Source organism: Pleuronectes platessa, chromosome 24 (genome assembly GCF_947347685.1).
Source record: "Pleuronectes platessa chromosome 24, fPlePla1.1, whole genome shotgun sequence".
Classification (NCBI taxonomy): Eukaryota; Metazoa; Chordata; class Actinopteri; order Pleuronectiformes; family Pleuronectidae; genus Pleuronectes; species Pleuronectes platessa.
In genome coordinates, this window is record NC_070649.1 from 999,021 (window position 1) to 1,021,469 (window position 22,449).

Sequence of the window (22,449 nt, forward strand, 5' to 3'; positions counted from 1 at the left end):
TCGGGACTCCTCGCCTCGCTCCTCGGTGATGAGCACCTCCCTGCAGCCTGCAGCCATGCCTTCGTCCGTGCGCTGCAGCCTCCTGATCCTCTGCGCGTCCCTCGCCGGAGCCTCGCTGGCGGAGATCGTGTTCCGCTGCCCGGGCTGCACCGCGGAGCGCCAGGCTCTGTGCGCGGCTCCCACCGAGACGTGCGCGGAGATCGTGCGCGAACCGGGCTGCGGGTGCTGCCCCGTGTGCGCCCGGCAAGAGGGCGAGACGTGCGGCGTGTACACCCCGAGGTGCGCCACCGGGCTGCGGTGCTACCCGACGCCCGACTCCGAGCTGCCCCTGGAGCAGCTGGTGCAGGGCGAGGGGCAGTGCCGGCGCAAAGTGGACCCGGAGACCAGCACCCACAGCCAGGAGCACCGGGAGCCCACCAGCGGTCAGTGCCTCCCCCGAACCCCGCTTTCCTTCATCCATCTTTCATGACACTGTCTAGACTGCAGCCGGAGCAGGAGCCTGCACATTAAACACTCGATGAAAGCATGATACCACTCTGATGTGGTTATGTTATGTTGTGTTTGATGTGTGCAGATCATCCCGTGTTGGTTTAATGTTTAATTCTGCTTCAGGGTTCTTCTCCTCACTGATCTACTTCATGCACAACCTCAAAGTTTCTCTAAAGTCCAGTGTGCGTGAGTCTTTCTTGCAGCTCTGTCTAACTCTGTGCTGCAGACCTGCTTCAAGTGTTGTGAGTCAGCCTGCTGTGCACAGGGGGTGGGGGGGGGGTGGGGGGAAACAAAAGGTACAAGTTAACCTCAGATTTGCTCCCGACACATCTGGACCCTCCAGTGGTTCTCAGGGCGGCCTCCACTCCCTGAAACTCCGAGGAGAGGTGGTGTCCTGCAAACTTCCTTGAAAACATCAGAGCATGGCTGTTGATGTTTCCACAGGAGGAGCAGAGAGAGGCGGCCGGAGGAATGCTGCATTGATCTGGAACCTGGACTTTAGGCTTTGAGCAGGAGGAACTACAAACTACTGTTGACAGTGAAAAGCAGCAGGACAGATTAAAGCTGGAGTGACGGCCTGAAAACCCACCAACCTCATTAATTGACAGATTTCCGTGGAGTGGATCCAGCCGGGGCGGGGGGGGGGGCGATTCCTCCTCTTTTCCAAACCCGTGTTCTTCTGTCGGAGTTTACCTCCAGACTGACACGTGTTTACTTTGGCTCTGCAGCCGTGGAACACAGAGAAACTACCGGAGGCGATGCAGAGTGGCCCCGCTCCCTCAGCACGTCCACAAAAGGTCAAAAGACGCCTCATGACACATTTATGATTTAATAATCAGTCACGGTAATCACTCATTTCCACGTTTACTCAACCCACAAGAATCTATTTCTGCAGCCGTGCTCAAACAATAACAGACAAGTAATAAAGCAGCTGAGTTACATAAGAGCAAAACAAGAGGAGCAGATACAGCGACGCTCACGAGGAGGACGTTTGTTGAATGTCCCTGATTCCTCCCTCTCCCTCGGGTGTGGGTCAGGCTTCATCTCGCAGGCTGAGAGGTCGGAGCTGAGGTCAGATGTGAGCTCAACAACCGGCACGAGCCCAGAATGCTTGTTTCTGATAAAGGCCTGGCTGCTGCAGATGGAAGAGAGGCTTCTGACAGAGGAGCGCTGCAGAGTGGAGGGTTCACGGCCTCCTCAAGGTCAGAGAGCCAAAGAGAGAAAGACATGAGAGGCTGAAAAGGCCCAGAAGCTCTTTGCAGATCCGTTGGTTTCCTGCTCTGTTTACATCCTTCTCTCTTCGTCATGAGACATAATAGAGCGACCGCCGGCCGAGACTCCAGCCACTTGGTTTCCTGCAGTAAATTCTTCTGAGATAAAAGAAAACTCCCTGAAAGAGTCGGCTCTCGGCTTTTATCTCTGAGTTAATCTGCGAACTAGAGTGAAAGCTCCTTAATGAAGTGGAGCAGAGACTCTGAGTCTCACTCCTTCATAAGTTAACCTGTAAACATCTGAGGAGAAACTTAACCCATTTGTGCAGATTTACACAAGTGGAATTGATCCGATCTGGATTATCCAGAGCTGCACTGATCTCTGATCTGATCTGTGAGAGGTCAAAGGTCGGAGCCAATATTCCCCTGGCCCTCCAATGATCATGTAAGAGACTTAGAGCGGCTGAGTCTGAGGAGGGAAGTGTGGGTTCCAGCCTGAAGAGTTGAATGAAGTAATGGAAATATAGAAATCTTTAGCTTTATTAACACGGGAGAATAAACTACCTGATACTTCTGTGTTTTCAATGAACACAGAACACATCATTTCATTCTCCAGACAACAGACAACACTTCAGGGAGTTTTTCAAATGACTAATTACAGCCTATAACTAATTCAGTAATTACAGACTTGATATCGACTCATGTTAATACTTCAAACTGTCTCGTTGAGCTCAGCAGGAAGTTCAACTCGTGATCAAACCTGACGTCTCGTTCAAAAGGCGTTTGAGGAAAAGAGCAAGGAAATTAACTTCCATAGGATTCATTTTTAGAAAGTAGAGCATTAAAAGAAGAGATATGTTTTTCAACTTCCTGTTAAAATCTCCCAAAGTCTGAGTTAACGTCCTGATGTGATTTAAAGCACAGAGGTTTGGATCTTTAGCTAAAATCATCAAAATAGGATGTTTTTATGTAATTTCATTCACATCTGCGTATTTAAAATGTCCCCCTCTTATAAACTAAAAGTCCCCCCCACTGAGTATCACATATTATTCTGTCCCCTCAGAAACTTGGACCCTGATAAAAGGTTCCTTTTGGGCGACTAAGGCAGTTTGACACGTGCACACTGAGAGAGAAAGAACAAACCTGCAGAGGTTTTGTCACGTCAGGAGGGAAAGTGAGCGGGGGGGGGGGGGGGGGTGGGGGGTGGGGAACAAAGTGAGTGGAGAAAAATCTCCCGTGCCATCTGGCTGCTGATATAACATTGTTAGCTAACAAGGGGCATTCCTGTGTACCTGCGGGGGCGTCCAGACGGAGCCCGCGGGACTGAAATAGCTCCGAGATAATCCCCCCCTCTCCGGGCGTCTCCAAAAAACAGGGGCATTCGTGCCATCTCCCCCCCGGGCGTCGACTTGACGTGCACCCGTGCCAAGAATCTCCTCGTGCCTGCTGAGATCCAGAGCAACTTCCCATCATCCTCTCTGGTCAGGGGTGATGTAAGACAATCCAAACAGTGTCTGAGATGCTGTGGAGACAAAGGGCGAAGCAGCAGGTTGCACGGGAGCAGATCAAATATGGGAACAATCATGGACTGTGAGTTCTGTGTTCCCATCATCATTTCTTCCACGTTTCCCTGACATCTCCTGGAATGTCTGCTCATGATTTGTCCGGACAACAGACGCAGGAGACTCCCTGCTCGTGCTAACCCATCTCTTTTGTTTTGGGTACATCGGCCCTGCAGGAAAACGCAGGAAGTCACAGCCATTAAAGACGAAAGTCATTAGGAATCATCAGGAAACTGGCAACGCTGCAGAAGAAGAATCAGCAGAGGGGTGTTCCCCGATCCGCCCAATGGCTCTGAAACACAGAAACTCAGAGTTTAAAAGCTTGAAATCTAATAAAAAAGGTTTTGCACGATTGGAACTAAGTTTCGAAGACGTCCATAAAGTTTTAATTGGCTGAAATCTCTGCAAACATTATTTTGTATTTGAGTGTTTTTTCCAGTGTTTCCTCAGTACATTTCCGATTGGTCACTGTGCATCAGCTGGTTTCTCCAGGTTTCACAAACTTCTGAAACCCTGAGGCTTGAGTTGTGTTTGCTCTCTGCTGAGGAGCAAACCACTCGTGTACCAGGGTATTTGAGATTGTCAAGACTAAAAGAAAAGAACAAAGTAATGTTTGCACAACTTAATTTCAATCATGCAAAACCCTTATTATTAGGTTTCAATATTTCAAGCACCGAGTTTCAACCTTTCAAATCCTTTCCCAGTTTTCGAACCTTGAATATTTATTTTTTTATTGAATGCAAAGACTTCAGTTAGTTTTTCTCCTTGTTGAGCTTCTCTCACCCCCCCCCCCCCCCCCCCCCCCCCCCCCCCGTCGACTGACACATCACCTGTCAAATAAAGAAATGGCCCCGAGCTGCTGCCCCACTGCAGGTCCGCTGGGTTCCAGCCCGTCACCCAGTTCAGGTCCCGTCCAGTGGTCCCGGAGTTCACCCAGTGGAGTCCACCCAGTGGAGTGCTGGTGCAGCCTGGTCCTGGTTGTGTGTGTGTGTACGTGCCAGAGCCTGTCCGCAGCCGGCTGCTGCTGGAGGACTGTTGCGGGCCAGAAAGCCTGGAAGGTAAACACATCTGCACTCTGCTGAGTTTGTGTTTCTAGGAAAACAGTCCCACAAGGCCTTGTAATGGATGATGGACTGCAGCTCCTCGGCTCAGTGCCTCTCAGAGACTCCTTAAGTGGCACATGACCTATTTCACTGGTCTGAGGTGTGTTAAGAGGGGACGCGCCGCTTTCTGCATTCCTGTTTTTAAAGGGAAAGTTCAGCTCTGTCTCGTGTGCAGGGTCCTGAGAACCTGTCCCAGGTGTCCACTGGTTCCAAAGGGCTGTAACCAGTGAACTGGGGGGTGAGCCCATCCTCTAAACTGGTGTTTTACTGCTGGAAACTGGTTTAACCTTGATTCTACAACTCTAACAATCCACAGGAGAAACATAGAAAAACAGGGAACCAATAAACAAGCTCCATCCTCACCTGTTGTCAGGCAGTTTAAACTTTAAATATTAATAACTAAGATTTTACCTAAAAGAAATGTTGTTCCTCTGTTTCTACACAGACCAAAGTTAAATTCACTGATCCAGAAATGATTCTCTGAGGAATCAAACAATATCACAAAGTGAATGACAGAAGTAAAATACCTGGATCCCTCCTGACCCAGATTCATACCAGAGTCTTTTCTTCACCACGTTTCCTGGAAATCTGTCCAGTGGTTTTAAACCATCCTGCAACGAGAAAGAAATAAACATCCGCTGTGTCCAGAAAGTGGAACAACAAGGAGAAAAGCTTCAAAGTAAAAGAAGAAATACATAAACACCTAGAAAAGATCCCCAAAGAAACCAGTACACAGAAAGTTACACTGTCTAGAAATACATCTTCATGAAGTAAATACTCCTACAGTGTGTGTATAATTATATTGGATGAATTCCTATAGATTTTACACATCAGGGGACATTACATTAAACTACAGGACACATTAAAGAGTGTCTCCACTTTATAAAGACGTCCCAGCAGCGAGCTGTGACGATGGAAACGCTGCCGTGGTCCCGTCGCTCATTTTCCAGCTTCCCTCCTCCACGCAGGCAAATCTGCCATTTGCCCAGTTGACCAGAACCCGGAGGATCAGACGTGACACTTCTGGCCTCGGAGCCATCTGGGAATTCACCGTGGATCAGAATCAGAAAGGAGGCGTCCCGGGCCTTTGTGGGGGGGATTAATCCAAGCAGCAGACTGGACAGTAGGCCTGCTGCTCTGTGGACACTGCTGATCCCCAGCCCACCGTTCTGCAGGGGCCCAGTGGCCCCGGGAAGTGGGGTCATGACCCCGCTGTGCGTTTGTGTGTGTGCACGTACGTGAGGAGGGAGATCACTCACAAACTGTCTTGTGTGTGTTTGTGTGCACGGACTGTGCATCTCATGTTTCCTCAGGGGAGAGGGCGCGATGTGTTTGGATACTGAGGGGATTGTGTAAGACGGCACAACAAACGCACACACACACACATGTGAGCACACACACATGTGAGCACACACCTGATTCCAGTTGGCCTTTGCCCCTTTTCTACTGGAGGACGTGAGTCTTCAAAGCCGAGTGGAGAGAACACAGCGGCGCGTCATCGGGGGGGCCGAAGTCCAACAACACCACATCTATCTGATGGCGAAAGGCGCCAGCTCCTTGTTATTGCTTCGCTTGGAATTTCCTTTCTCCCGTCCTCTCTTAGGCCTTTTGTAATCATATTCCAGACCCGGACGTCAGATCCACCTCTTGCCGAGCGCAGAGAATGTCTCCACCAGTCCAACCCGGACACACGCTCTCACTCTGCCTTCCCACTAGTCTGCACGTTACAGCTTGACCCTTGCATAACTGTGAACTATCCACTTACTGGCCGATTCTCCGCTGTCTGTGCTTATTTCCCCTCTTTGCTTCAGGTGCGTCGGTGAAGTGCACGCTCGCCTGAGAAAATAAACGGGCTTTCAGAAAGAATTTTCTCCATTTGAAACCGAATTCTTCGCTGCTAAACGGAGCTGAAATGTGATCGTGCTGCTTTCTGAGGAATTCACATCATTTAACTTTGTCCTCCCGCTGGCTGGCAGTGACACTCCTCCTCCACTCCCTCCTCTCCAGACCCTGGACTATGTTCTGTTGTCAGAAACAACACGTCGGGTTCCTCCATCTGGGATCTGGATTCATGTGCCGCTAAGACTCCGAGGAGACGCAGGTCTCAGACCGAACAGAGACATCAACGTGCACTGTCCTGCTTGAAGACACAGGATGAACCTAATCGCTCCTCCTCTTCCTCAACCTGCTGTCCCCGCTGCAGGTGCAGAACAGACTGGAGATAAAGATGGACGACATGAGATTTATCATCCATCTCTTTCCAGACATGTTCTCTTCTCCTCCCTCTTAAGTTAAAGTTGATGAAGTTGCACAAGCGGCTCCTGAAGACATGAAGCCTCTGTGTCGTGGATCCAACAGGAAGCCGGAGCCGTGGTGGTTCAGGGTCGCGACCCCTCTGCAGCAGCTCGCTCAAAGTCCAACTCTGTGTTTCCCACAAAGCGTTTCACACTCTGTGTCCCTGTGAAAAATGATCTGTGCAGCTCGGAGCTTCTCTCTGCTCCCCCGGCCTCCAAAAGGCCTCGTCCATTCCCACAGTGCAGGAGGGAGACTCCCACAGGTCAAGAGCTCTCAGCCGGCAGCAGGTCCATCAAAGTGTCCTCTCCTGCTGCTCCTTCACCAGGTATCTGACCTCTGATGTGTGTCTGTGTGCAGGTGAGGCCGTGGAGCCGCTGCCCGAGCAGGGCGTCAGCGAGGTGCCGGCCGTGCGGAAGCCCACGAAGGAGGCCACGTGGCTGGGGCCCAAGGAGAGCGCCGTGCGGCAGCACCGGCAGGAGATGAAGACCAAGATGAAGACCAACAAGGTGGAGGAGGTGAAGCCGGCTCGGCCCAAACAGGTGAAGGTTCTACTCTGCAGAAACTCTGTGGTTATATTCAAATGATTTAACAGGTTCTATTCTTATTATTGATCTTTCTCTCTATTATATTCTTATGTCTATGTATTGGTGACACCTAGTGGCCGGAGGAGTTATCATCAACAATTTATCCAAGTTTTATACAAATATTCACTTTGACTCAAGATAAAAGGATATTTTTAGTTTAAGGTTAAAGGTGAAGGCCACGGTGTTAATAAGATATATAGACTATAAACTATATATAAATATATGAACTAAACTATTGGTTCGACTCCACGGAGAAACAACAAAAGACGAACCTGGATTGATCTGCCCAAAAAATCCAAGAGTCTCCCTACCCTGTCTAGTGCCCCTGAGCAAGGCATCTTACTCCCCCAACATCTGCTCCCCGAGCGCCGTACACGGTCGCTCACTGCTCTGTGTGTCCTGCACTAGATGGGTCAAAAGCAGAGGTTACATTTCCCTACCTGCATGAGTGTGCCTTTGCATGTCTGTGCATGTGTTTGGGACAAATAAATATATCTTAATGATTTCTTCTGTAAAAACTGTCTAAAAGCAGCAAATATCCCCCAAATAATTTTTCTTCATAAAACAACAGATCAATATAAATAAGCTGATTCACTTTCTGCTTTGTAAACTGGAGAATCATTTCATTTAATCTTTTAAGGAAAGTTAAAGAGCTCTTTGCATCAGAAGACATATGGAAGCAGGTGTGTTGTGAATCTCACACCACAGAAGAAGAGGAGGCCCAGTGGCGCCCCCCTCTGGTGCAGCAGCTCCTCGTGTTTGTTGCACATTTTATTTCCATATTTGATAAACTGTCGACAGCTCACAGGGAAAACACCTTAAAGACCAAATCACAATCTAATAATTTATAAAATCATTAAAACAAAAGAGAGAGTTTTTCTTCTGTCAGATATTTACACCTGCATCTTCGTGGTTTTTCATGTAAAGTTTCCGTGTCAGTTTCCTTTTTACAAACTCTTATGAGAGATCAGAGTTTCTTGTGACAGAACACTGGACCTGCATGTCACAGACACCCGGACACACCCGGACCTGACTGTAAACACCACTTCTGTTTGTGTTTCAAAGACCCAGTGTCAGCAGGAGCTGGACCAGGTCCTGGAGCGGATATCTAAGATGCCCTTCAGAGATAACCGAGGGCCCCTGGAGGACCTGTACGCCATGCACATCCCCAACTGCGACAAGAGGGGGCAGTATAACCTCAAACAGGTGACCACAGGGGCATTCTGGGAAACAGGGGGAGAGAGTGAGTGTTTAGAGGATAGAAGGAGGGTGAAGCATCAAAGTGACAGAGTTAAAGGAAAAGAAGGGTTTCCCTCTCAGATCCGTGTCAGGTAGAAAGTCTCTTATCTCCATTAACCGTCCTAATCAAGAGACTTGTCCTGTCTTTCAGTGCAAGATGTCCCTTCACGGCCAGCGGGGCGAGTGCTGGTGCGTGAACCCCCACACCGGCCGACCCATCCCCTCCTCCCCCACCGTGAGGGGCGACCCCAACTGCAGCCAGTACCTCCCGGAGCTGGAGCTGGAGCTGCCCGACACGGCCCAGATATAGAACCCTCAGAAAACCCAGAGGAACCTGGGGAACGGAGAAGGTCTGAGTAAGCTACATGTTCCCTGTGTGCGTTTCCACAGGGACTTTTGAAACAGGATTAGAATCCGTCAGATTAATTTAGAGACAAGGCTCCTCCTCCTCCTCCTCCTCCTCCTCCTCCTCCTCGTAGATCTCGGGCCGGAGCGTCTTTGCTTTACTAACTGTGGCTGTGCTCAGATTGTGTGTTTTGTACCGTGTGTGTTGATAGACTCAACTTGTGTCTTCGTGTCCTGACCTGCAGACGAGGCCTCGTGTCAAACTGATCCGAGTTCAGCTTTAAACTGACATGTTGGTGCTGTGGGGGGGGGGGGACTTTAGACTGCCTAGTGATTAACAGAGTTTAAAACATGTGTAGGATTGTCATAGACTCAGTTTGTGCCTGTGTTTTTTATCTGAAGTTGTGCTGCTGCACTTTTCAATAAAGAAAACTAATAACTTTACAGATCAAAGTGCGTCTGAAGTGTTTTTCCACAAGAACAAAGTCGAATGAACATGCAGCAGTTTTAGAATCTTAATTTGAAAGCTGCTGTAATCCTGTGTTTTACCTCAGACCTTAAAGATGATTGACAGCTTCTAAAACATGAAGCAAAAGGGTCTCCGTCGCCCCCTGGTGGCTGGCTGCAGTAAAGATCATAAGCCCCGCCTCCTCCGTGTTAGCAGATAGGACATGGACCAAACTAAAAAAAAAATCAACATGATAAATGTTTCTGAATAAACTTCTCTTTACCCGAGACGTCATGATTGACAGCTGAGACCGACTCGTGACTTCTGTGATGTCACAGCCCGAGGCTCCGCCTCCACGCAGCCTCACCTGAGCGCCAAGGTCACGGAGATCTGCCGAGTCGGCACATTCAGGACACGGGTGCTTTAGTGAGTACAGGTACTTTATTTAAATAGTGATTTGTTATTACAAAAAACAGAGTACATCAAATTACACGCCTGATAAATATTTCACCATAATGTTCACATTTATCTTTTTTAAAACAGATTCAGAAACGATCACGTGTTCAACATGTTTACAGCTTGAGAGAGGAGCGTCATCCGGAGCCTCTGTCACAACATCAGGAGATTCTACCAGTTATCAACCCAACTAATAAACATCTAAACATCTTCATCCTGTCGACTCGTCTTCTTCGTCTGGAAATCAAAACAAGCTAATCTTTCACACCACCTGACGTGGTTTTCCTCTGTGGGTGCTGGAGCGTTCCCGCATGCAAATCCAAATTCAAAGTGGCGTGGGGCAGAAGGCACTTGAATTTACATACACACTCGGCGACCTTGCTCTGCGCAGGATGGAAAAGGACCCGGCGAACCCTGAGAGCGGGGGGGCCATTTGCCTGGGTGGCGGCGGCGGCGACCCGGCGAACGCACACGTCCACAACACGTCCACAACACATCCACAACACGTCCACAACACATCCACAACACATCCACAACACATCCACAACACGTCCACAACACATCCACAACACGTCCACAACACGGGGCCTTTGCATATGATTTGTGTGGAAGGGAAATGAGACCAGAGCTTTTTCAAGTTGAGAACTATTAGGGCATGGCACATACAGCACAGACACACACTCAGGAGCACACACTCAGGAGCACACACTCACACTCAGGAGCACACACTCACACTCACACACACACTGTCAGTACATTTACAAACAGCGGACGCAGTTTTCAGGCCTTTTAAATATGGAAGCGGTCACAGTACAGTAAATCTGCTGATATGAAGGATTCAATCCGACAGACACGTTTCAAGAAGCTTCACTGGGAACGATGGTCAACTTCATCTGTCGCTGGGACACACAACGTTTCCATAAATCACAGAACAGCAGAGAGCGGGTTTTCTATTTGATTCAAAGCTGGAGCTCGATGGATTTTCTGGTTTTTATTTGGTGGGAGCGATGTGCAGAGGAAGTTACTGCCCCCCCGTCCCCCCCCCCCCGTCCCCCTGTCACCTGCTATATTCATGCTCATGTTTATATAACCAGTACAAACATGTACGTCTCTGCAATACAAAGCTACTGGGATTGTCCCGTAGAAGTCAAACTGGTCTGATTCGGCTCAGTGGAAACAGGCCAATGTTGAGTCAAACATCAGAAGACATGTCCCCTCGTCATCAACACCACAAACACTCAATAAAACTCTGTCTCCCAAGTGTCCCACTCCATTCTCAGCCACATTTAAAAATATGTCTTGTCTCGTGATTTCAAAATTTAGCAACATACGACAGACTCAGTACACAACACGGTATCTATATCATACAAATATATATACTTCTCTATGACCTATGGATATAAAGAGAATAGTACACAGACGTGTGCAGCCTCAGGGCGTCTCCCCTCAGAACATAAAGTAAATCAGCGCCGTCCGTCCCACCTGACCACACGTGAGCGTCTGTGTCGGGTTCTCCGGGGGGGCAGAGTTTGATTGGCAGGTTCTCAGCAGAGGTGGGAGGCGCCGCTCATTCGTTGCTGTTGCTGCTGCCGATGTCCAGGTCCTTGCACTGCAGGTCTCCTCCGGCGTAGTTGATGCCGGGGATCTTCACACCGAACCGGTCCACGCACCAGCAGATCCCCCTCTTCCGACCGCGGGAGGGTTTACACTGAGGAACGAGGTCAGAGAAGGTGGAGCCTGGTTAGTGATGTCAGAGAGTAGGACAGGATGTGGACGGGGACACCAGAGGACGGGGACACCAGAGGACGGGGGTTTACCTGTTTGCGCTTGAAGAAGCCCTTCTTGTCACAGTTGGGGATGTAGAGAGACAGCGCCAGGACCCGGGACGTGTCCTTCATGCTCTGGATGAGATTATCCAGTCTCCTCCTGCAGGGCCCCTACACACACACACACACACACAGACACACACAGGGATGAGAAGTTCAGAACTTGGCCACCAGAACATTGGTGAAAGTTTGTGAGAAGCCCCAGGACCGAATAATAAAGCTGCAGGAAAACCCTCCACTAACGAGAAGGTGTGATTTGAGGTTTCTCTCGCTCACACCGTGTGGACGAGGCCCCGCCGGCGTCTTGGCGGACGATTTGTCAGAACCAGTCTCCTCACCAGAATGAAACACAAATAAAGCCTGAAGCAGCAGGATGCAGTGTGGGAGATTCTCCCTCTCGTCCAAACCAAATATGGTTTGAAAGAAAATGTTCCGAATCTCGATCGGTGAAGCAAAACCAACAGAAGACAAACGTTCCCACTTACGAACTCGGGGTCCAGTTTATCCAGGCTCAGCGGGGAGAAGTCCAGGTTGCTGGCGGGCCCCAGCCGGGCCAGCTGCTTCTTGCGGTCCTTGGCCTGCTTCATGGCCTGGGCCTTCCGGCTGCTGATGTGGTCCCTGCCATATAAGGGCACCTTGGTCTGGGGAAGCACCGACTCGGGGACGGGGAGCAGGGCGTGACCGTCGTCTGCAGGGGACAAGGACACAGAGATGTCTTCTATCAGAGCTGGGAGACTGAATCAGAACTTTAGTTTTCTATATTCTTGGTGTTTGTTCGAACATGCACGACCTGCAGGAACGTGCACGACAACATGTGCATGAATCCTGACGTGTTTATCCTCCATCAGAGTCACAGTCTAGTATAGATTTTATAACATCCGCTGCAAGATGAACTTCCCCACGTGAAGCAATACAGATACAAACCTTTACAGGATTATTACAGATTAAAAAGTCACCTTCCAAACCCAGGTTATAAAATCCCTTTCATTTCTGTTATTGTTTGACTTTAATTTAATCATTTTAATTGGTATAAACCTGCTAATTCCCAGTTTACCACTTTCTTCAGGTAATCTCAATGTGGGGATTACAGATTACAGATTACAGATTACAGTTATCTGAAGCTCGTTCACGCAGGATTACGGTCGTCAGTAACTTTCAGGATTAAATAACCAAACACCTCAGGGTCCACAGGTGGAACCTTGGTCCTGTGAGAACCGGGCTTCACAGCGTTTCTCCAGCGACTCTATGAAGAGGCGTCAGAATGGGTTCACAGCCGCTCTGGGTTCACAGCCCTCGGCCTCGTCCCACCCTCTATTCACACGAGCAGGACGAGGTGCTTCCCTGAACTCATGTTTCACTTTATTTAGAGCTCCTCACATGCACCAGCGTGGTGTGGGCTCTAAGCCCCCGCCGGCCCAGTTCCAGCCTCACGCACTCCTTTCCGTTTCGTTTTGGCAGATTTGAAAACTCTGCATTTAAAACCCTGTGCTCCTGACGTGATCGCTAAGCTACTGAGCAAACGGGGCGGTGAAACCGGGTCAGGTCCTCGCTGCCAGTGATGCTTAAAACCTCCTCCAGCACCTCCTCCTCCTCCTCCTCCTCCCCCACAGTGATGATCGTGATGATGTCATCGCTCCCCATAATGACAGCTTCTTGGAAAAACCAGGAGAGATCCCCCTCCAGTTTCCTGCTGACACACTTTCCTCTCTCCTCCAGTTCAAGTCCTCACTTGCTAATCCTGCCGCTCGTCTAATCTGACCTGCGCTGACGGATCTCATCTTTCCTCTCTGCTGCCGGCTTCCTGTCTCTGGGCTGCGTGGAGATCGAGGAGAGACGGACCTCCTTCCTCTCCTTCCTCTCCTTCCTCTCCTGCAGGTTCTCTGCTCTTACTGCTTCCTGGAGTCTCGTGCACTCGTGAGAATGAACATGCAACGGTGCAGGAATCATGGTCGTAGGATTGTGTTGTGTGTTGAGTGAGCGCCCAGCAGGAGATGTGGAGCTACAGCTGACGGGCAGAACGACGAGGAAGAGGAGGAGGAGGAGGAGGAGGAGGAGGAGGAGGAGGAGGAGGGTCAGTAACCCACGCTCTCAGGCTGTATTCTGCTGAATCACTGCACAGCCTGAGACACGGGGAGGGAGGGAGAGGAGGAGGAGGAGGAGGAGGAGGAGGAGGATGAAGAGACCAGGGTGGGACTAACAAAGAGCGGAGGGAGGGAGCAGAGGATACTGTGGGAAAGGGAAGATGAATAGAAGACTGGGAGCTTCTCTTTTTCTTTTGGTTATACAATCGTTTGTCAGATGCTGAGATGAACTGATCCGAGGTTCTGTCTGTGACCCGGCTCGTGTGAACGCTACTGGACTTCAGGCTCACGTCCCCCCCCCCCCCCCCCCTCCACAGATTATTAATGTTTCCAGACGAGCTCGGCCTCAACACTAAAACTCCAATCTGCAGGAAAATAAAGAACAAGACAGAATGGAAAGGGTGAGGTGAGGGGGGGGGGGGGGCGGAGGAGGAGAAGAATAGGCTGGAAATGATGAGGAGCGGCGGCAGCAGGCAGCCGGTGGAAAGAGGAGAAGAAGCAGTGTGGTGGGAGAGAATAGAGAGGCGCAGACAGACAGGTGGGTCAGGTGTGGGAAAGGGAGCGGGGGGGGGGGGGGGGTGAGTGGAGGGGGGGGGGGGCTGAAAGGAAAGACACAACAGAAAGAGAAGAGAAGAAACCGAAGACGAGGGGAAGATGGTGACCTGCGATTTCACACCTCAAGCCAAGATTACCCACAAAGCTCGGCGCTCAGACAGCCTCCCTGAGCAGGAGCCAGCGAGGAGCCTCGCCGAGCTCCACCTGTAATCTTCTGTTCAGCTGGGGGCCCCGGGGCCACTCACACCAAACCCACTGGTTTACAGCCCGCGGCCCCACCAGGGCCCCTTCACAGCCAGAGGACAGGTTGATCGGCACTTGGCACCGACGGCTGAGAGGGGTCACGGGGTCAAGGCACACGGGGGCTTTGGAGTCGTGTGCCTGGGTAATGACAGGTGTCAGCTCGTCTTTAAAGAGCTGACCCACGCCCCCCCCACACACACACACACACACACACACACACACACACACACACACGCCCCCCCCCCCCACGTCCCCCCCACTGTCTCCATGTGACCACGGAGAGAAAGAATACAGCTGAGGGAGGAATACTGATACTACTGTCCTGTGTCTGTGTGTGAGAGTGTGTGTCTGTATGTGTGTGTGTGTGTGTGTGTGTGTGTGTGTGTGTGTGTCACTTGTGGCTTCATTACAATTCCTGCACTGACAGAAGAGGATTCACATCTCTGTCCAGCTGTTTATTTCTCAGCACCAGATCTGAGGTGATTGACACATGATGCAAATGCAACAGATATGAAATCAGATCTCTAATCGATATCAGATCAAAAAGTATTGATAAGACTTACTGAAGAGAATTAGATTTAAATCATAAAATGGAATAAAAACTGGTAAAAATATGACACGTTTTGCAGCAACTATGGATTTAATGGTCCTCTAATAATTATATGAACTTCACATCAGTTAATTCATATTCAAATGAGAGCAGCTGATTGATTAAAGTAGTTAATTGGTTAATTAGAGTAATTGATTACCTAGTGTCGTTAATTGATTGATGATTTAAAGTGTGACGTGCTCTCGTCTCACCTTTCGACGGGTGCAGGAGTTTGTACAACTTCTCGTTCCTGCACACGCCTCGGCCGTGCAGGAGCGCGTGCAGCGGCTTCTCCTCGCCGTTCTTGGGCAGGCAGCGGAGCCCGCGCGTGCACGGCCCGGTGTACACGCCGCACGGCTGGCCCTCCTCGAGCGCGCACGTCAGGCAGCAGCCGCAGCCGGGCTCCTTCACCAGCTGGCAGCCCACCGGCACCGGGGGGCACATGGACTGGGCCTTCTGGTCGCACGGCTCGCACGGCACGTAGGACGCGCCGCCGCCGCGCACGGTGACGCTCAGCAGGGGCAGAACCAGGAGGGACACGCTCAGCAGCATGGCGTCTCTCCTCTAAACACACGGAGCGCAGCGGGATCAAGTGAATGCGACGAATCCTCTCTTTTCCACAGGTTCGAGTCCGAGCATCAGGGGCGTGTGCTGCATCCACAGGTGCGTTGCGCGCAGTGCATCCGCTGCTGGAAGTCCTCGGTGTCCTCGGCTCCTTCCTCCCGTCACAGCAACGATCAGATATCCACACGGTGCGCGTCTGGCCCTCGACTGATGCCCGGTGCCTTTACGCGCAAGCGCCAAGCGAGATGGAGCGTGAGAGGTCCCGGTGCGGCTCTGCGGGTGATTCCCCGCACGACGTGAGAGCGGACTGTGCGGATCTGGGGCTGTGAGCTGGCCTCTTAAGAGAGAAGCTGCCGGAGGCGAAGCTGCAGCGAGGGTCTGTCAGGCGGCGCTCGGAGGGGGAGGCGCAGTTGTCAAGTCCGCGCGCTGAGATGCTGATTCCACAGGGCGGGTGCTGGCTTGTCTCAGATCTGCCAGATACGAGACGATGCTGCTGAAGAGCCGCTCTCTCTCTCTCTCTCTCTCTCTCTCCCTCCCTCTCTCTCTTTCCCTCTCTCTCTCTCTCTACACCCCCCCCCCCCCCCTCCTCTAACACAAATATCACCACGGAGCTCAGAACTGAGGCAGATCGCGTCCATGCGTAAAAGGAAAGGGAATCTGGAAACTCACATTCAAAACGCTGACGAGGAATGAACCACTTCCAAACCATGTTCCTGCTTTAGAGCAGCTCCCAGTGTAAACTGGGCCACGACTGCTGAGAAACTGTGACTCAATCCAACACATTTCATGGCTCATGGTGATTATCAAGTGGAAAATACGTCTTCTCCTGTGAAGAGCTCGAACCAGTCGAGTGGAGATGTTATGAGCAGCTGGTTCCTGGTCCCTTAATGGGATTTATTTTTCTTTCTTTCATGATGTGGTGGTTTCTGTGCCCGTTCCCCTGGTCACACAAACCACAAAAACAAACAGAGCCTCACTTCACATCCTGCTCAGAGCGCCTCGGCCTGATGAGGTCTCCCTCCTCATTAATGACCCGGTCCTCCCTCACTGGACAGTCTCACTCTCAGATGGATGATATGTGGGTGCACCAAAACCTAAACACTTGTTCAGATGCATTTAGAGGATCCAGACTCTTCAGTGGACCACAGACCTGCTTCTCATTGTCCCCCTGCGGAGCTGCCAGATGGATGCAGCGGTGGAACTCCACTGTGTTCATGGCACTGGATGTTCTCCTCTGCTCTTCCAGAGTAAAGGGGGGGTTCATGAAGCTTTTACAACTCCCCTCAGATAACTGTGGAGTTTCTCGCGTTTGCCAAAAACACTGTAGCTTTAAATATTTGTGCGACGCCGTCGTAAACATAACAAATGTTTCCTCCAGAGATGCAGCGCCGGGTCCAGATCGGGCAAACTGCAGAACTCTGACCTTGTTCCTGCCTCAGGGAGGTCAGCGTCCAGTGAGATACACCCTCAGCCCCTGAGTGTGTGTGTGTGTGTGTGCGTGTGTGTGTGTGTAGGTGTGTGTGAGCAAGCACTAAACACCCATAATTCACTTGGAGTTTTGGCACATGGCATCATGCACCATCAGCGTATATTTGTGTTTTCAGTAAACAGAACCCCAGCGGAGTCTGAGATCAAATGAATGTTCTTGACCCTGGACATGTTCCTCTGTCTCTGTTTATTAACTGGTTGTTTTGTGTGATTTCTTTCTTCACTTCCTGTTTTTCAGTTTCAAGTGTCGCACACACACAGATCTGTGTCAGGCCAGGCGTTGTTGAAACTGACCTTTACGATCCCTGCACCCATCAAAGCTTCTGTTCCTTTGTTTTATCGAGTTTCACTTCCTCTCGGCACGCTCTGCTCACGTCACCCGACCCACGCTCGCCTTTGACCCACGCAGGATGCAAAGGTCAGCCCCCCCCCCCTCTCATCCCCCTCATCTACCTGTCACGCATGGAAGAAAGAGCACCATTCAGATGGAAACCTGACGGACACATCTGTCTCTCACGGCTTCCAAAACAAAGAAACATCATCCCGAGACCCTGCTGCACATTTATGATTCATAAATTGATGATTTATGACATGTTGGCAGAGATCATGCGTCGACACTTGTTGTGTTTCTCCAGATGTGAGCTGGAGGAGGCGTCGGGTTAGTAGACCCAGCGAACACGGGTCAGATCCACTCATGGTGGAGACAGCTGCAGGGTTTTCCTCAATGACAGTCAACGATTTGGCTTTTCTGCAGAAATGTTAGAGGGTCAGCCCCTTAGCAGGATAGCTTAGCTTAGCATAATGACTGGCAACCGGGGGAAACTGCTAGCATTAGGCAGGCCTGTAACAAGGTGAAGTTACTGTGTGATGAGGATCTTCTTGGTTGAGCCCCTGTTTCTAAATATAATCTATTTATACATGTTTATTGACATGTTAGCGCTGCAGCAGAAGCTTCATTGTGTTGAGCTTTAATTTCTCGAGCTAAGTGGGAACACGTGTGAGCCCTCATGCTCTGCACATGTAGACCTGATTCAAGGTCCCACTCTGAACTGAACGTCCTGTTCCCACTGGGTCTGGAATCAGAGACTGGATACGTCATGATGTCCAGACAGTTTAAAACGAGTCTGAGGTCTTTCTCATGTCATTACTGAGCAGGAATGAATCATCACCAATGAAAACACAAGTGAATTAATAAACAACTCTCATGCAAGTAGCTTCTATCTGCATCAAGGTCATGCCAGGGTCACGTGATACCACTGAAGGCTCCACAGCAGCTACTGGACGGCCTCTGTGGGGAGACTGGTTTTACTCAGGTTTTAAATCTAAGTTAATGAAGATAAACATCATGTAAAGTGTAAACTCAGAATCCGTTGATTTTAAGAAACCCTCTCTGTGATAAACTGTGATTTGGTTGAGGAGAACCTGAAGGCACCATCAGTTTGGGGCCTGTGAGGCGTTCAGGATCCCAGCAGCTCCAGTAATGCTTCCCTTGGACGTACTGGTCTGTATGAAGTGAGGAGGCAGGAGAAAGGAGACAGGAGACAGGATACAGGAGGCAGGAGGCAGGATCACACAGGTAGAGTTAGATGGTGTCATGCAGCTGAGACCCTCCCCGCCCTGCAGCACTGGGTCCTCCCCACATCCTCGAGAAGACAGAAGAAGAAGAAAGGTGTCTGGGAGCAGGAGAAGAAGATGGATATGCTCCTGACAGAAAACCACCCACTCCAGCCCGGGCCCTCAGGGGCCTCAGTCGGGCCCGAGAGGATCAGAGAGACACATCTCTGTTTCCCTCCATCTTCACCTCAACGCGTCTGAAGTCTTGAGATCAGGAGTTTATTGCATTTTTGTGTCATGTTGTTGTTCTGACTGTGGAGGTTGTGTTTGTTGTTTGTCGACATGTAAACAAACCTCATTACACCGTTACAGATTTTAGTGAAGTAATCTGATTACACTGAAGGATTGTCCCTCAGTTACACATTGAAGTTGTTATCTCATTCGTCATCCAGCCTTTCATCTGTGATTCCCTCCTTCTCCTCCACACGGCTCCTCAGCTCCAGGCCACAGCTTGACCTTCGGCCCCTGACCTACTTCTGACAAGACTCCGAAGCTGCTGCTGCTGTGGACAGACACAACCGAGAGGGAACGTCTGAGCGGAGGAGAGGATCCAAGTGAGAAGCAGCCTCAGACCAAAGCACGAGGGAATCGATGGTGTCGGGTTCCTCTCCAGAACCCGGACCCGGGGCCCACGGGCTGCGTCACAGGAGAGTAAGACGGGGACACGTCTGCGGGACAATGAAGTCATCATGTCTGTGAACCTGAGACCTTCAAAGTCTCTGAGGCGAATCAGAGAAAACCCACTTCTGAGGATTCTATCTGGTGACCTCTCGTCCTCCATCAGCACCGTCCAGCCTCCAGAGGAGAAGTGAGGGAGCGTTCCGACTGATCAGAGACCTGCGGGGCCTCTCCTCTCAGCCAGGGGCCCCAGGAGGAAGCTCCCAAGCCGACGGGTGACGTGATGTTACCCACAATGCACTGGTGGACTACACATCTCCTCCATGTATCCAGCTCGTTGTGGATCATTGGCTGCCGGTCGGAGCGGCTGATTTGTGCCATATGACACAGTCAGACTATAAGTGACGACTGCTGGAAATGTGCTGAGGCTGCATGCACAGCCCCCCCCCCCAACCACACACACACACACACACACACACACACACGATTCCCAGAATACAGTAACCACTTGATTTTCTGAAGTAATTAGAGCGAGAAGTGCACGTGGGAAAAACCAGGCATGAATCAAACAATTTAAGAATCGCAGCTCACAGATGTTGACTTCTGGAAATTTCCCATGATGCACTGGAGAGACACGTTTAGAACAGAGTGTGTTTCATGTGTGTTGGATGTTTGATTTGAGCAAAGTGACGGTTTCATGGGAGTAATGGTCTTTAAGTCTCCTGTCAGCTGGTCTATCCACAGGAAGTGTGTGTTTCATGTCTCTGGCCTCAGCAGCAGCGTTTGTTTGAAAGAGATGGAGAGCCACCTACAGAAACACAAGTGTGCCCAAGTGAAGCAACAACAACACGACAACTTGTTTACAAGCGTCAGGCAGGATGGGAAACAGGTCCGTGTTTCTCCGGTGACCTCTTCCTGTAAACCGGCTGCTGCCTGCGGTGATTCACAAACTTGTTAAGATGACGCGGCACTTTTATTTCCACGACACAGCAGCTGCAGTCACGACACACAGTTCCACATGAGGTGGTGTGTGTTTGGGAAACGCACACCGCAGATCAGCAGGGTGCCGCGCTGTGCCTCGGCTGCAGGGCCCGGTGACGGATTGGAGGAGGACGGCCGATTGGCTGAGACCCTGTCAGCACATCTGTGTGGCCCTGGCAGCGGTGGATCGGTGAAGCTCATTGGATCCAGATGTTGGAAAAGCTCTGGCTCTGCCTGGGCCGCGCCGAATCGGTTCAAAGAGCAAGTGCTTTTTCCTCTGGATGATTTCATGGAAGCTGCAGCGGAGACAAATGGTGTCAGGTGGTGTTTCCCTCGGGGGACGCCGCTCGGGTTTGATCCGTCACGAGCGCCGACACGTGGCGAGCGGATTCCTGAATTCCCACAATCCCACTTCCAAGCTCTTAAATCTGACGTGTCACGACTAAAAGTCAAGTTCGAGCTGAATTCATGGATTGGCTGCACCTGGAAAGCACAAAGTCGTAAAACCAGCAAAAAACATTTCCTAGAAAAGAGCAGTTTTGGCGTCGGCGGCGGCGCCACCACTCTCACAGAAACGCTTTCTCAGAACTTGCGGTTCCTGCTGGTCTGGAATCAGCTGGGTGTTATAAAGACGATCTGGCCGGAGGAGGATCTCCCAGGGATCGTTCAGATTTACGGCTCCGTGGCCTTGGCCCTTGTTGTGGGCTCGAGCCGCCGGGGCCGCGGTCACGCTGTCCTCCGCTCTGCTGCCGTCCCGCTGGCGGCGGCACACAACGCCATGAGTGATGCTCGGGTTTTATATGAGGGGGGGGGGGGGGGTCTTTCCCAGAATGAGTCCTGCTGTGGTTTCCAGGGTCAGTGTGACTTGGAGAGGCTAAACTAACTTCATCTGGCCTCGTTTGTGTTTCTCATTCATCATCTGTGTGGAGTGCTTCCTCCACTTATCACTTCAGGACCAGTTCCTCCCAGAAACAAACAGTTGCAACACTCACGAGTGGGGGCGAACACACACACACACACACACACACACACACACACACACACACACACACACACACACACACACACACACACAGACACACATGATATGTGCCTGGGCTTCACACAGCACAGACACAACCTGGCTGACATCTGATCTCTGCGGTCTGTCTGCTGGAGTCAGTTCGGACTTGTTTCTCTTGTTCTTTGTAGAAAGTGGATCTCACACAGAGAAGATGGATGGTCTCACTCCTTCATGTGTTTTATCTGAGCCACACTGGGGTCGTCCTTCATGGAGACAGTCGACCCACAGGTGGATGGGAGACACTGACCCTGGACCAGGCGCCACCATCTTGCGTATCTGTGCAGCAGAGATGTGGATCTGGATCTCCTATCCTACCCTGGTGTGGTTCTATAGGTCCTCGGTGTTAGCAGATGGGACATGGACCAAACTAAACACTCTAAGATGTTAAATAAAAGTTTGTTCTGTCTTGTGCAGGTTTTCTTGGAAACTTCTTCGTTACCTCCTCGAACGTAAACAACCCGAGGCTGCGTCTCCACGAGCCTGTGAGGTGTGATCAGCCCGATCAGGTCGGTTCCTGCCTCCATGAGGAACCCGGTGATTTGAAGTGGCTGTGAACTCAGAGATCTGCTGACGAGGGAAACGCTCTCTCTCCTCGCTCGACCGTCAATCAGGCCGTCGACATGTCAGGTCTGAACGCTCATAAAGCAACAGCTCTGATTTCACATTGTTCGACAGCAGCGTGGTGTGAAGAGGACTCGTCCCTCGGCTCCTTCAAAGACAAGAATGTTCCAAGAAAATCACAATTAGCCCTGGCCCCGCCCCCCCACCACCGCCCCCCCCCACCGCCGCCGCCACTCACCCTGCGTGACCTCTGGGACTCACACAGATACACAAACACACAAACACCTTCAACAACTGAAGTCTCTTCTCAGAACCGAACATTTCACACTTCATGAGCAGCATGTCTCGTCCTCACCGACCGTCCCGTGTTGATGTCTCCTCCAGACGTCTCCGTCCGTCCCCGAGACACCGAGACACGAAGGCCTGGATCATCACCACCAGACCTTTCCCAGGGTTCATAGCGTTTCGGTGGCAAAGAGGTCGCGACGCTGGCGAGCAACAAGACGTCCAATGCTCGAGTATCAGATTTCAGCT

At 50.9% G+C, this 22,449-nt stretch overlaps 2 protein-coding genes across 2 annotated transcripts; one reads left to right on the forward strand and one right to left on the reverse strand.

Moving 5' to 3' along the window:
* Nucleotides 1-28: 28 nt before the first annotated feature.
* Nucleotides 29-9,272, forward strand: igfbp2a (insulin-like growth factor binding protein 2a). The gene is made up of 4 exons (XM_053417525.1): nucleotides 29-422; nucleotides 7,018-7,199; nucleotides 8,310-8,450; nucleotides 8,635-9,272. The coding sequence occupies exons 1-4, from the start codon at nucleotides 29-31 to the stop codon at nucleotides 8,791-8,793; spliced, it is 876 nt and encodes a 291-aa protein (XP_053273500.1). The 3' UTR covers nucleotides 8,794-9,272.
* Nucleotides 9,273-9,698: 426 nt separating this feature from the next.
* Nucleotides 9,699-16,145, reverse strand: igfbp5a (insulin-like growth factor binding protein 5a). Its single transcript, XM_053417451.1, has 4 exons — nucleotides 15,239-16,145; nucleotides 12,044-12,246; nucleotides 11,550-11,669; nucleotides 9,699-11,440 (listed from the first exon to the last, which is right to left on the reverse strand). Exons 1-4 carry the CDS (start codon nucleotides 15,576-15,578, stop codon nucleotides 11,300-11,302), a joined length of 804 nt encoding a protein of 267 aa, XP_053273426.1. The 5' UTR covers nucleotides 15,579-16,145; the 3' UTR covers nucleotides 9,699-11,299.
* Between the last annotated feature and the right edge of the window lie 6,304 nt (nucleotides 16,146-22,449).

Bases quoted from the DNA above. Each gene is read 5' to 3' on its own strand.
- igfbp2a (XM_053417525.1), top strand. From the start codon at position 29: ATGAGCACCTCCCTGCAGCCTGCAGCCATGCCTTCGTCCGTGCGCTGC. The intron at 423-7,017 runs GTCAGTGCCTCC...GTCTGTGTGCAG, and splicing joins GCACCGGGAGCCCACCAGCG to GTGAGGCCGTGGAGCCGCTG. The intron at 8,451-8,634 runs GTGACCACAGGG...CCTGTCTTTCAG, and splicing joins GGCAGTATAACCTCAAACAG to TGCAAGATGTCCCTTCACGG.
- igfbp5a (XM_053417451.1), bottom strand. From the start codon at position 15,578: ATGCTGCTGAGCGTGTCCCTCCTGGTTCTGCCCCTGCTGAGCGTCACC. The intron at 12,247-15,238 runs GTGAGACGAGAG...TGTCCCCTGCAG, and splicing joins ACTCCTGCACCCGTCGAAAG to ACGACGGTCACGCCCTGCTC. The intron at 11,441-11,549 runs GTAAACCCCCGT...CTCGTTCCTCAG, and splicing joins GCTTCTTCAAGCGCAAACAG to TGTAAACCCTCCCGCGGTCG.